Source organism: Benincasa hispida, chromosome 4 (genome assembly GCF_009727055.1).
Source record: "Benincasa hispida cultivar B227 chromosome 4, ASM972705v1, whole genome shotgun sequence".
Lineage (NCBI taxonomy): Eukaryota > Viridiplantae > Streptophyta > Magnoliopsida > Cucurbitales > Cucurbitaceae > Benincasa > Benincasa hispida.
Genome location: NC_052352.1, coordinates 19,577,868 through 19,592,757, shown reverse-complemented (window position 1 = coordinate 19,592,757; position 14,890 = coordinate 19,577,868). Strand labels below are relative to the sequence as shown.

The 14,890-nt window shown below is 32.2% G+C and overlaps 1 protein-coding gene across 1 annotated transcript; it reads left to right on the top strand.

The window, feature by feature from the left end:
- The first annotated feature begins 1,934 nt into the window (after window positions 1-1,934).
- Window positions 1,935-3,986, top strand: LOC120075121 (transcription factor bHLH96). The gene is made up of 3 exons (XM_039028296.1): window positions 1,935-2,778; window positions 3,245-3,631; window positions 3,714-3,986. The coding sequence occupies exons 1-3, from the start codon at window positions 2,335-2,337 to the stop codon at window positions 3,807-3,809; spliced, it is 927 nt and encodes a 308-aa protein (XP_038884224.1). The 5' UTR covers window positions 1,935-2,334; the 3' UTR covers window positions 3,810-3,986.
- The last annotated feature ends 10,904 nt before the right edge of the window (window positions 3,987-14,890 follow it).

The window sequence follows — 14,890 nt, the reverse complement described above, 5'->3', positions numbered from 1 at the left end:
ATATTAAATTTTAATACTCCCCATGCATATAGGATCTCACAACGCACTTTAAAACGACGTCGTGGGTTATGGGGGAACTCCCGACGCACATGTATGGTGTCGGGAGTTCCCACTCCCGACGCCGTTTTAAAGTGCGTTGGGAGATCCTCTCCCGATGGGTTTCTCCCAACCAAACTTTCGAGGACCGTTTATTCATTGGAGAGGCCCTCCCGATGAATTTTCTACACTTTTCTGATGAAATGTGACGTCGGGAGAAGTCAGATGTCTTGTAGTGAACACCAGTGCTCTCCCTTCTACAAATGACTAATGCTCACGAATAAAACTCTCCCTCCAAGGCTTGAACAACGCTTTCTCTCCGTCCTAGCAACTTGAAAAAATTGTGAAATGACAAAACCCTGGATTAGTAAAAGTGGGGGTGAAGAAAAGGCCTATGACAAAGCCCAACTCGTCCCTAAGCTTTAAAATGCGCGCCATTATCGCGCCTATTTAATTGAGCTTGGGATGTTTGTGTCTTTTCGTCTCTTTTTGTCACTATTTGCCATGTTTGGTAGTTTTGTCTTTGAAAAATGTGACGAATCAACATTTTGTTGCAAATAATTGGGACGAAATAAATTTTTCGTCACAAGCGAATGTCACAAAAACTTAACTAGTTGCCAATATGCGACTTATGGCAGTTTCGTTGCAACATTAGAGATGAAAATTAAATTTCGTCGCTAAACTTGAGATGATTTAAAAACCATCGCTAACTTTCGTCACTAAAAGTCATATCTCTTGTAGTAGTATCAAATTAGGTCTTACATTTCCACTTGAATAAACATCGTGTTTCACTTATAATTTTATAAATCAAAAGCTTTAACTTTCACAAGTAAATCAATTTAGACTCCTCATTTGTATTTTTTTTTTTTAAATCGTCAATTTGGTTAATCCGACATTTGAAGTGTATATACTTTTAAAAATTAATCAATAAACGATTTTCAAATATAATCATAATAAAAAGTCTAATAGATTCACTTATGATAATTTATGAGTCTAATTAATACAATTGTAAATCTCAAACAATGATTTTTAAATGAGATTTGAAGGAGAGTGTAAATTGTTACAATTAAGGACATTTAAATTTTAAACTTGATATAATTATAGTTGAGAGTATAAAGTAATAAAACTTCCCAAATTTAAGGACATAGAATTATATTTTTCCTTAAAAATACAAAGGAAAATCATCCTATACTAAGACTTTGTTTGGATCGACTAAAGAAAAAAAAAATGTTTTTAAAATACTTTTGATAAAAATTGTTTAAGATACACTTTGAAAATATTTTAAAAACTATTTTGAAGAGTTGCCAAACATTAAGAATAAGCTACAAGAGCTAGGATTGATAAACATTCAACCTTCTCATCATGATTCTTTTTTATAAAATGGCTTATTTTCAAAATTAAACACTTTAAACTAAACATACTTTAAAAAAATAATATTTAAATTTTAATATAGAACAAAAAAAGTAAAATAGTAAGATGGTAAATGGACACAAAAGTATATGAATTTTATGTGAGTGATTAGAAAGGTTGAATGTATAAGAGAAAATAATATAAGCGTATCTCGATTTTATTAAACAAAAAAAGTTATTATTTCAAATCCAATAAGTAGTAAAAGACGTAATTTATATATCTTATAAATATTGTGAGGTGTATTTGTATTTTTTAAGATTGAATCTTAAAAATTGGATTTTAAAGAGTGAGTCAGGAAGATGATAGCCAATTGAACCATATTGGTTTTGACTTATAAATTGGTTTTAATTAAATGTGGACCTAAGTTATGTAATCTAAACCGTAAAGTTTGCCTTTTAAGAGGTTCCTCCCTTTTAAAATAACCAAGTAAACCCAACCCGGACCCCAACACAGTTTTCTATTTGTAGCAACACCAGATTCCTCTCTCTCTTACTCTTTCTCTTTCTCTTTCACTGTCTTGCTGCTGTGTGAGTACTGATACACACATTGCAATCTCACGTGCAGTTTGTTCTCTTGTAATGCTTTTCTTTTAATCAATTCTTTTTTTTCTTTAAAAAGCCCTTACCCTTTTCTTTTTTCTCCATGAGCTGGGAAAAAAAAGAAAAAAGAAAAAAGGAAAAGCTAAGCTTGGTTGTTGGGAGGTCTTTTGGGTTTGTCTTCAATTTTGCTTTTATATAAATATTTCCCCTCTTCGTCTCCTTCTTCCTTTCAAATTTGGGTCTCTCTCAACCAAACAAACAAAAACAACCCCCCAAATTTCTCTTCTTTTCTCTCTCAAATCCGTCTCTCTTTTTATGATCGAGAAGTTGAAAAACAGAGTGATCGTTGATGATGGCATTGGAAACTGTGGTTTACCCACAAGATACATTTAGTTATGTTTGCAGGGATTTCTGTTCTTACGGAGGAGGAGGTCCTTGGGGTAGTTACGATTATGGCTTCCAATTAGAAGAACAAAAAGCCTTCCTAGGAGTCATTCAAAACCAAACAGAGGACCAAAAATTGGCTACTAGTTGGGAGGCTTCACCGGAGGAATGTTCAATCAATCAACCACTCTCCGGAGGAGCTCTCTACCCGCCAGTGGAAGTAGAACCACCACCACCACTGCCAACCACCGGAAGAAGAAAACGGCGGCGGACCCGTAGCACGAAAAACAAAGAAGAAATTGAAAACCAGAGGATGACTCATATCGCCGTGGAACGTAATCGCCGGAAGCAAATGAATGAGTATCTTTCCGTTCTCCGATCATTAATGCCATCTTCTTACGTTCAAAGGGTCAGTTTCCTTCTTTTCTCATAAAAAAAACAAAAGGAAAAAAAAAAAAAAAAAAAGGAGAGAGAGATCGCCGGAAGCAAATGAATGAGTATCTTTCCGTTCTCCGATCATTAATGCCATCTTNCCGTTCTCCGATCATTAATGCCATCTTCTTACGTTCAAAGGGTCAGTTTCCTTCTTTTCTCATAAAAAAAACAAAAGGAAAAAAAAAAAAAAAAAAGGAGAGAGAGATATAATGATAATGACAAAAGGTACCGCCCAAAAGTCTCTGATCTCTAAAAAAAAAAAACAGAGTATTATTTTTTTTTTTTTCAACTTTTTAGATTGGAGGAAACTGTTCAATTACTTCAATTTCACGACATAACAATTGGTTGCATGTTATATAATAATTGGGTTTGTGTTGTTGTATTATAGCCACATGCAATGCTCATAAATTTGAAGTCTAATTATTAACCTATTATAACAGGGAGACCAAGCTTCCATTATTGGTGGTGCCATTAACTTTGTCAAGGAATTAGAACAACAACTGCAATTCATTAAAGTCCATAAAGAACAAACTGGTACCTCCCCTTTTGCCGACTTCTTTTCCTTCCCTCAATACTCAACTCGTGCCACAACTCAGTCCAAAAACAACAACTCGCCCCATGACTCGTCCATCGCTCACACCCAATGGCCCGCCGGGGACATTGAAGTCACTATGGTCGACAGCCATGCCAACCTTAAAATACTGTCCCAAAAACGCCCAAGACAGCTCCTTAAAATGGTGGCTGGATTTCAAAGCTTGAGACTTACTATTCTTCATCTCAACGTTACCACTTCAGATCAAATGGTTCTTTATTCTCTAAGCATTAAGGTAATTTTTAAGTAAAGATTGAAACTTTTTTGGATTTTGAAAGATGGGTTGTTTTTAATTTTCTGTTTTTGTTTGTGTTTAGGTTGAAGAAGGATGTCAGTTGAATACGGTGGATGAAATTGCTGCAGCTGTGAATCAAATCCTACTCTCTATTCAAGAGGAAGCCGTTTTTAGCTGACATAGCTTTAATTTAATCTGTGTTCTTTTTATGAATGTAATTTCTAATTTGTTAAGAATATCTTCCCATTTTGGCCTTAAGGTGATCCAACAATTTTCCATGTAAAAGAAGCATATAGCGTTGGTTCCTTTCTCATCTGTTCCATTTTAATTTCATGAAATTGGTAATTACGTACTACTACTGACTTTCTTCAAAGATTTAATCTTTTTTTGGGACGTCTAAAAAAGATATATGAAAGGTGTGAATATGAGATGAGAGATTCTTTGATTCCTAAAATCCAACCTGAGATCTTTCGATAATCTTATGATTTATTTACCTCATCATTCCCTATGAATTATAATTAATTGGAGATTCGTTTAATTACACACGAAAATGTCCATATGTTTCGATTCAGATTTAGAATCTATTAAACTAGTTGTCTTGAGATAGTTTTGGAGTGTCCTCCAAAAGTAATTTTCTTTTTCTTTGCTTTCCCTTCACTTAAAAAATGTATATATATATATGCCAATTACTCACAAAGTTAATTTACAAATGTAGTACTTTCCATGCTAACAAACTTTATTACTTTAATTTAATCAGCTAGAAAAACCATTATTACTAGAAAAAATAGTTTTGTTATGAAAAATAGAGAACACTAATTTTGAAAATAGTTTTTTTTTTTTTCAAGTTTATATTGTGTTAAATCATATGAGTTTTTCAAATATGGAAAAATGAGCCATTTATTTACCAATACAACAAAATGTCACAATCTATCAATGGTAGAGATATTTATCACTTTCGTTTTGTCATATTTAGATATATTTATCATTTAAAATAATTATCCTAATCATAATTATATTTAAATAGGTTTAAGATTTTGTGTTCTAACAAGCAAACCTATCTCTAGTTATATGGATTCATCAATTGTTCAATCAATAGAAGAAAATTGGAGAATATGAAACCTAACATATCAATCAATCTATAAATTAACTTATTTAAAATAAGATACATCACCAAGCCATTAGAAAATTCCTATTTAAATAGATCAACAAACAACCAACTTGAGTATAATATTATTAGTTAAAATATTATATTTTTTAAGGTTCAAATTTTCAATCTTTATAAAATTTAAATAAAATGAATACGAAAAAAAGAGACAACAATGGGCGAGCAAGTTGATAAAAAGCTAATTATTTAAGAGTAATATTTATGTGCGTCGAATTCCTTACATCCATTCAAATGATCACAAAGGAAAAAAAAAGATATTAAGGAATATATTTTAAAAAACATAAATATTCGTTACATGACCACTTGTGATTGACAGTTAAATGGTTTAGGATGTATCTAGTATTTTTCATTATTTAAAGATGTAATTTTGAGCTCATTTTAATGAAAAAAAGCAAAACGATGAAGTTTTAAATAAAGAGAAATGTAGTAGCCATATCTATGCAAAACAAAAACTATTCCAAACACCAACCGCAATTATTGAGCTCAAAATGAGAAAAAATCTATTTGTTTTGAGATTTGGTGTTTACAAAATTATTAGGTTTGAAGTATGTGAACAATAAAATACACACAACAACCCCTAATTGCAAATATATAATATAAGTTTTTTTTTTTTGAATTTCTCATTGAAAGATTGAATTTGATAAATCATTAATGGTGATGAGAAGAGGAAGAGAAGAACTAGCAGACAAGATTGCAAGAAGGGGAGCAATAATTGTTATTGTTCCAAAAGTTTGACTGTCTTCCTTTAGACTCCACAGCCAAACAAAAGACCTTAGCTTCTTGTTGGCTCCACTCTACTCTACAATTAATATACCAATTGGATTTTGGATCTTAAAACAACTGTCATGTCCCTCTCATTTTCTTTTCCTTTACTTTTTCATTAACATTATTTACATATATATTCTTTTTTTAGCTCAATTTAACATTTCATATTCCACCCTACTCCCAATAGTTTATTTAATTTCTCTACAAGTTTCCAAGAAAGTAGGCTTTTGGGTTGTTTTCTTTTTTCTTTTTTAAAAAAAATCAAATCACTTTTCTAAGCAACAAAACCAACCTAAATCATCCATTTTAGTCTATATTCTCTCAGTAAATAATACATAAAGATAACTCATACGTATAAAAAAAGATAGCGATATATATATTCATGGAGATAAAATGATGAGATTTATGACCCTTTTAAGTTGTAGAATATTCTTCATCATTGAATCGAACACTGCATAATACTCATAGCCATAATTTTGGGTTTGAAACAATTATGACACTGATGTGCCCACAATCAAATCTACAATCTTTTGGATTTTCTTTTTCTCCTTTTCATCCTCCCAAAAAAATTAAAAACAAAAACAAAAGCTAGACACATACCTTCAGCTGCAGCTTCACAGTTGCAAGTCAAACCTTCACACTACCTTTTCAGATAAGGAACAAGTGCTGATAAAATTACATTATATATGATCTTGTAATGTTAGTAGATCAAAATATTTGTATTACATTGTTAATTATTACATGAGTTGATTATGTGTAGTATATATGTATAGAGAGAAGAGCATGATGTGGCGAGTTGCAGAGATCCCAGGTTTGAGAAAAAGTTATGAGTTTTAAATTCATGAAATGAAATGATGAATAGATGAAGAGACAGAAAAATAATGATTATGAATTTGAAGAATTAAAAAGATGGTGGGGCTCCACGCCATAATGGATAGATAGCTAAACAGTACAATATTCCTTTCACCTCATCATTTTGTTTTCACAAAATTTTAAAAATCATTTCATTTCCCCTATTTCCTTACCAACCTCAAAGCACACAAACTTTATATCCTTCCCCTCCTCTCATTTTGTCTTTCCTCATCTTATAATTTTCCTATTATTATTACTTTCATCCTTCCCTTTCATTTACTCTTACTATATATATATATACACACACCCATTCATAATACTCTCATTTTCTATTCTATAGCTATATAAATATATATTATAGGTAAAATTGGACCTAGCAAAATTAATTATATATACAATACAAAAACTATATATATAGTTTTCACTGGTATGACCAAAAGACATATAGCTTATTAGCATCAAGAATGAATTGTCAACCTCGATATTAAATGTTTGATTTCCTTCCTTGTATTGTTAAAAAAAAGTTGCTAGTATGAACATAAGAGATATGTTGAAGATAGAGGTAAATTATTTGTTTGGTTTGATACAAAGAATATGGAAAGGTTTACATTCCACATACCATGATATTGGATTAAGGAGGGAAATAGCCCATTAAATTATTTTATTGTTTTTAGTTAATACAATATTAAAGGAGTGTTAATTCAAATTTTAAAATAGTCACCGTCACTGGTTCGATCTTATATCTCCATTTATCGTATAATCATAATACATACATAGTTATATATAGTTTTTTGAAAAGTAAAATCAAAGTAAATACATATTGTGGGACAATGTTTAATGATATCGACATGTAATTAGTGAAATTTAGGGGCATGCCATGTGATAAATTTCAGAGGCCACATTTCTGTTGGGTTGGGCCTATTACGTGCCATATTGAGTGACGTCCAAAAACGATTGTATTTGGGCAATTTATTGGGCCTTTTTCCTATGTCACACGAAACAGTGGGGATGATCATTAAAATTACTAAAACCGAACCGAATTAATGTAGTTTGGTTCGGTTTCAAATCTAAAAACCAATTTGAAATGCAATCGAACCTCTTTTTTTAAGTAAATTTACTAAAAAGCAATATATATATATATATAATTTAGAAAATATGAAAAAACATAAAAAACTAAAAAAGAAAAAAAGAAACTATGAAACCAAATCGAACATGCATTTTGGTTCGGTTTCAGAAAATATACCTTTTAAAATTTGGGTTTAGTTCGATTTGAACCCCAAACGAAATTGAACCGAATCGAATCGTGAATACCCCTACGAAACATAAATCAATATTAGTGTATACTCTCTCATATGAATAACATATAACACCATAAAGGGATGACAAGATAAATAACAAATTTTAAAGTTTCATTTGGAAAAATGGAAAAAAAGTTTCGAAATTATAAAAATAGCAAAATGAATTTAAATAATAGAAAACACTAATTAGTAAAGAACCAAACTACTCCAAAGATTAACAAAATGAGTACAAATAGACAATACTTCAAAAATAACTTGAAAACTGCAAATACACTCTATCTAAACATTTTAGAAGCCAAAGAAAAAAGAAAAAAGAAAAAAAAATACACTCTCAACCGGCCAAAATCTTAGAAAGGGTTCCAAAATCCAAAAACCAACCAATATGGTCCTCACCGACAACCAAGTGACTGTTGCTTCTGCAATGAACGACCACGATGGTGTGCCTGTAGTACGATGGTTACAAATGGTGGCATGTGACTACTTAGAGAACCAGTTGGTGATGAGCAAAAGAAGACTTGACAATCGTGCAAGTCAAAATGTAACAGAGATGGTGATGGTGAGAAAAGAAAGAATGGAAGAGTTCTAAAGAAGAAGAACCAAGATGCGACTGTGGTGAAAAGGGTGTGTTGACATTAATTTTAAAAGAGATGTTGGGTAGATGTTATGACTAGAAGCTCATTGGAAATGGGAAATAAGAAAGAGAAAAAGAAAAGGGTGGGAATTAATGTTTTTTTTTTTAAAATATATATTTATAAATATGTAAGAGGAGAGTGCTTAGATTTTTTTTTTATTTTCTAAAAAAAATTATAAATATATTGGAACTTGGAAATGAGGATTATTATTATTTTTAAATGAAATAATGGAGAACAAATCTTATTAAAATAATAAATAGGTATATAAATGTGTTTATATATCAATGATTTATTGTTATATCACTAGATTACATTTAAAAAAGTATTAATAGTAATAATATAAACAAAAAGAAATATGAATATGCTAACAAAACATATAAACAAATAAAAACAATAAAATAAAATAAAATTTGATCGTAAAAAATAGATTCAAATAGATATTGTTGAAATAAAAATCAGGAAGAATATCTAAATTAAATTAGGAAATACGAAAAAAATAATGATTAAAATCGCATAACTTCATATTATAATTATAGATGTAGATTAGTTAATCTCATAATTTCATGTTACAATTACATTGTATGTGAAATTATATATTAACAATTACACTGTATGTGAAATTGTATATTAGTTAATTTCCAAAGCCCATTAAAGACAAACTAGAAATACATTTAATTTCATATTACATTTTAAATTGATAACAATATGTTTAAATAAATGAAAATAGATTTAGATAAAACTAAATTTGATAACAAAAAGTTAAATCAATTTTAAAAGAATTAGATAACCCAAATTTGATAATAATTTTCTCAGAAGTTAGAGAGAAGGATTATTATCAAATTTAGGTTATCTAACTAAATCTGGTAACATAAATCTGCTGTAATATATACCAAATTTGGGTTATCTAACTAAATCAGCTATAATATGATAAGAGTCAACAATAAATACATGATTTTTAGATAATGAAATGTAAAATAATAATAAAAAAAAAAAGTATTTCAAAGGGTTAACAATTGTAACATAATATAAGAATATAATATGATATAAAATGAGATACAAATAGTGTCTAAATATAAAATATGTACATTTGAATCTAATAACATATGTAAAACATTTTAAACCTTAAAAAATATGCAAAATATCCAAATAATTTATTAAGAATAGGTATAAAATAATAAAAAATAATTCAAACGTTTGAAAAAATATGTTTTAATTAAATGCAATTTGATAATATATGGATATTTAAAATATAAATTTGTTAAAAAAATCTAGATATTTAGTTCAAGTGAGATTAATTCGAAGAATGGTTAAATAGAATCTAAATTAATAATGAAATATGCGTTGAAATTTTAACTAGACGAGGAAAATCAAGAATGACAGTTATTTTCAGGAAGACGATTATTATTATTATTATTTTTTCAATTGAATCAATTAGAAGGAAAGTGGAACCCAGTTAGCAATTATCCTATCTACAGAACCCGTCATTATTTATGATTCTACACTTACCATGTATTTATAGTTTCATCGATAATAAAAGCTACAAACCAAACAAGGGTAAACACAAAAATTTGAAAATTTGCGGCCATATGCATGTCATGTGAGTTGCTATAAATCTTATTATTCGTCAGTTTTGCCATTTTTCAAAACCAAACCCAAAAATTTGTCATACGGTCCAATTCTCCAACCATAAAATTGTATACAAGTATTTAAGCCCAATGAATTTACGCGGTAATCCTATTAAGATAAATTTACTCACACTCTAGTGCCTAAGTTTATAGATATTAATCCCCTCATAATAAAATAGATTACATTTCTTGTGGAAATAGCACCATGTTCACAAAATCAATGGATTATACTTTGTGTATATACTGAACTTCAACAAATTTTGAAATGGAGAGAATTTTTTAAGAAAGAAAAATGCGGATGGAAAACGTGAAAAAACCAAATTGAAGAAAAAAACATAGGGACAATTACAATTGATAATACTTTTGGAGCTAATAATAATTAAAGTGTATTACAACAAATTAATAGAAATGTAAATATAATAAAATCTTTTAGTGACAGTCTCTATCGCTTCTAAACTCTTACTAGTATCACTAAGAGACTCCAAAAATTAGATCTAATTTTTGCTACGTTTACATTGTTTTATGTTTATTAATACTTTGAGTCTTCATTAGTATATTTACAAATGGCCCAAAGAAGATGTTGATTTTGGACTAAAATGACGTCAATATGATTTTGAAATTACATCTTACTTTTAATTTTACCCTGGTAAATCATTTCCCCCTCCTAATTTTCGATCTACGTATTTGATTTTAAAAATTATACTTTCGTTATCTTTTTTCATTATTAAATTATTGTTATATCTTTGAATTATCTTTTATATTTGTCTCATGAACTTATCTTACCAGAAATTGAAGCTAAAATATTAGGATTTTTATCCTTTTAATTCTTAAACATAACTACTTTTATCGATTTGTTTAATTTCCAAAATAATGTAATGAACTCTGTTGAATGAGAAATTTTAGACCAATCACAAGTTGTCACGTCATTTACTAAATTAATGATGAAATTCCAAATCATTAAATTTGAGCTCAATTAGGAGTTGACATATGTTCTGAATTGAAGTTGAAGACAAATTTCGATGATGCCACGTGATTTTATCATGACCGTTGAATCAGATAAGATTAATTGGACATAATTTGATATTATTATTTAGGTCAAAGTCCAACTAATAGGGCCCAAAGGCCAGGCCCATGGATCAACCAAGCCCAAGCCCACCTGTGAACTCTATAAATAGATAAGCTCTCCTCATTTGGAGGGGTCAGCAATTCTATAATTCAGAGAACTTATAGGAAATTCTCTACAATTAGAAGACTCCTTGACTCTTGAACTTGACTACACCTGAAGACTGAAGTCCTTCGAAGATACAAGTATTCTGAAGACTGAAGTTTTTTGAAGATGCAAGCATTTTGAAGACCGAAGTCCTTTGAAGATACAAATATTCTGAAGACTGAAGTTCTTTGAAGATAAGCATTTTCTACATTCAGAGAGCACAGAGAGAATTCATCAACAAGCAGAAGACTCCCAAGACTCTTGAAGCTGCACTCCTAGAAGACAGAAGACCCTTGAAGACACAAAGATTCTTTCAAGACTTCCACTTCAAGAATGCTCGATGATTTTCTTCTTCAAGTCAAGCATATTCACCCAACTGAGAGAGAATCAGAGGATCAAGTATTAGAGATCGAACCACATCGCATCAAATCAACTTCCACATCAACACCAACTCAAGTTCAACTCCACGAAACAAGTTTCTTTGGAAGCCTCGTACGAACACTAATCCTCCAAGAAAATCAACAAGCCCGAAGGCCGATCATCTAAGAAGATAAACAAGCCCAAAGGCCGATCCTCCAAGAAGATCAACAAGTCCAAAGGCCGATCGTCCAAGAAGATCAACAAGCCCAAAGGCCGATCATCCAAGAAGATCACCAAGCCCAAAGGCCGATCATCCAAAAGATCAACAAGCCAAAGGACGATCATCCAAGAAGATCAACAAGCCCGAAGGCCGATCATCCAAGAAGATCAACAAGCCCAAAGGCCGATCACCCAAGAAGATCAATAAGCCCAACGGTCGATCGCTCAATAAGATCAGCCAACTTGAAGATTATAATTTATTTTGAAAGCATCAAAATACTATATATTAGAGATTGTACTCACTTTCCACAAAATTAATACAAACACAAAGTTCAAGTTCCACGAAATAAATTTCTCTTGAAATCTCGTGCGAACAAATTGGCACGCCCAGTGGGACATCTCTACCTCTCATCTCTTTCTCGTCATCCAAGTCTAACAAATCTACAAATGGCACCAAAAAAAGTTGCATCCAAAGCTACCATCGCAAACAACACTTACATAAGCTCTGTCATCACGGAGGAAATCTGGGACTAGCTAATGGAATCTTCTAAAGGCGGGATCGTCATCAGAAAAAATCCCTTGTTCGACAACTATACTTCTGCTACTGATCTATCAGAGAAAGAATCATATCTTGATGTAGTGTCTGTAATGATGACTGACGTAAGGACTGAGTCGACCATGGCGGAGATGGAGGTAAAGCTAAACCTTCTAATGAAGGCTGTAGAGGAGCGAGATCATGAAATCGCTGCTTTAAGAGATCAGATACAGGCTCGAGATACTGCTAAATCAAGTCAATCCCAAGCTACAAAAGCTAATGACAAAGGAAAGATTGTCTTGCAGGAAAGTCAGCTACCACAATCCACCTCTGTTGCCTCCCTGTCAGTTTAACAGCTCTAGGATATGATCACAAACTCCATAAGAGCTCAGTATGAAGGACTGTTGCAAACCTACTTTATGTACTCCAAGCCATACACGAAGAGAATCGACAACCTGAGAATGCCAGCTTGGTATCAACCTCCAAAGTTCTAGCAGTTCGATGGAAAGGGCAATCTAAAATAACATGTTGCACACTTCATTGAAACCTGTGAAAATGCAGGAACCAGAGGAGACCAGCTAGTCAAGTAGTTCGTCCGTACCTTGAAAGGAAATAAATTCGATTGGTATACTAATTCGGAGTCAGAAGTGATTGACAGTTGGAAACAACTAGAAAGAGAGTTCCTGAATCGCTTCTACAGTACAAGGCATATTGTTAGCATGATGGAGCTGACAAACACCAAACAGTGGAAGGGAGAGACAGTCATCGATTACATCAACCGATGGAGAGCTCTAAGTCTGGATTGCAAAGATAGACTTACTGAATTATCTGCAGTGGAGATGTGCACTTAAGGCATACACTGAAAGCTTCTCTACATCCTACAAGGGATAAAATCTCGTACGTTTGAGGAGCTGGCAACACGCGCTCATGATATGGTGCTGAGCATTGCTAACAGGGGAATTAAAGATTTTCTAGTCTCTGAAGGGAGAAAATACAAAAATGATGCCAAGGGCACTGAAAAGATCGTGGGTGCCACAAAAGAATCTATGGTTGTTCATGTGATCCCGCTGAAATTTTCCTCCAAAGGAAAATAAAAAAAAAAATTAAAAGAAGGTACAATGAGGGCGAGAAGCGTCGTCCAACTCTTAAAGAACGACAAGAGAAGATTTATCCATTCCCTGACTCGGATGTGGTAGATATGTTGGAGCAACTACTAGAGAAGCAACTTATTCAGCTACCGGAATGCAACGACCGGAACAAGAAGGAAAAATAGATGATCCTAACTACTGGAAGTATCATCGGGTCATTAGTCACCCAGTTGAAAGGTGCTTCGTGCTGAAGGAATGAATTATGAAGTTGGCTCGTGAAAAGAAGATTGAGCTAGATTTGGATGAAGTAGATCAGACAAATCACGTTACACTTGCGGCGACTTCAAATGTTCCAATACTGTCTGTGTCCCATGCTCAAAGACAAAGCCCGATCCAGTTGTGAGAATTCGAGCCTATAGTTGTTCGATTCCAACAAGAGATTCGAACAACAAATTTCGAGAAGAAAGATGAGCTTGTTAAAGATGATAACGAAGGGTGGATAGTAGTGACTCATTGAAAGAGAAGATAACTAAACTCCACCCAAAAAGAGTCGCGTTCCTATCGAAGCTATAGAAGAAGAAACAATACTCATAAAAAGAAAGGCAAAAAGATGACACAGAAGCCTAAGCCTGCTAAGAAAGAAGACAAGGACTTCCCTCAATTCTGATGGCTGGCAACTTCGGTAAAATTTCTCCCAAGAAGCTTTCTCAATAATCATCTAGAGAAAGCATCAGAAGTTATTGCATGTAACACTGTTGGCATAGTGGAAGTCGACAACAATCATGTGACTACTGAAGAAGTCAACGACTCAGAAGAAATGAAGCAAGGAACTTCTGTCTTCGATCATATTAAGCCTTCAAGTGCTCGATCTTCAGTCTTTCAAAGATTGAGTATGGCCACGATAGGAGAAGAAGACCAATGTCCAACGACTACTTCTGCTCGAACTTCAGCCTTCAAAAGGCTAAGTATATCCACATCAAAGAAAGATCGACCTTCAACATCTGCTTTTGATCGTCTCAAGACAATGAGTGATCAACGTAAAGGAAGGATGAAAATCTTGAAGCCAACGTCATTCCATGAAGAAAAAAAACGACGAAAAGATTCACAATCATGTCCCTTCATGCATGAAGAGGAAATTTTCTGTTGACATAAGTACAGAAGGTTCCTTAATAGTGAAACCAAAACTCATCATATTGACGAATCTTACAAATGAAGAGGATAATCAAAACCATGATGAAATAAAAGCTTCTGAAGTTTAAATGAAGAAGCTCATCATCGCAAGAGCCTAAACTGCATGATGCTCCTAGCCCGCATGAGCTTAAAATGTGAACGGCCCAAAAAAAAAAAAAAATTATACGAACTACGTTATGACTTGATCCATTAGAAAGGATACGTAGGTAACTTAAAGAAATTTAAGTTCAGTCATGCATAAAAAAAAAAAAAACATTCTTCTTAAACTACATTATGACTTGATTCTTATCATTATGAAGGGTATGTAGGCAGCTTGAAA

Bases quoted from the DNA above. Each gene is read 5' to 3' on its own strand.
- LOC120075121 (XM_039028296.1), top strand. From the start codon at position 2,335: ATGATGGCATTGGAAACTGTGGTTTACCCACAAGATACATTTAGTTAT. The intron at 2,779-3,244 runs GTCAGTTTCCTT...CTATTATAACAG, and splicing joins CATCTTCTTACGTTCAAAGG to GGAGACCAAGCTTCCATTAT. The intron at 3,632-3,713 runs GTAATTTTTAAG...GTTTGTGTTTAG, and splicing joins TTTATTCTCTAAGCATTAAG to GTTGAAGAAGGATGTCAGTT.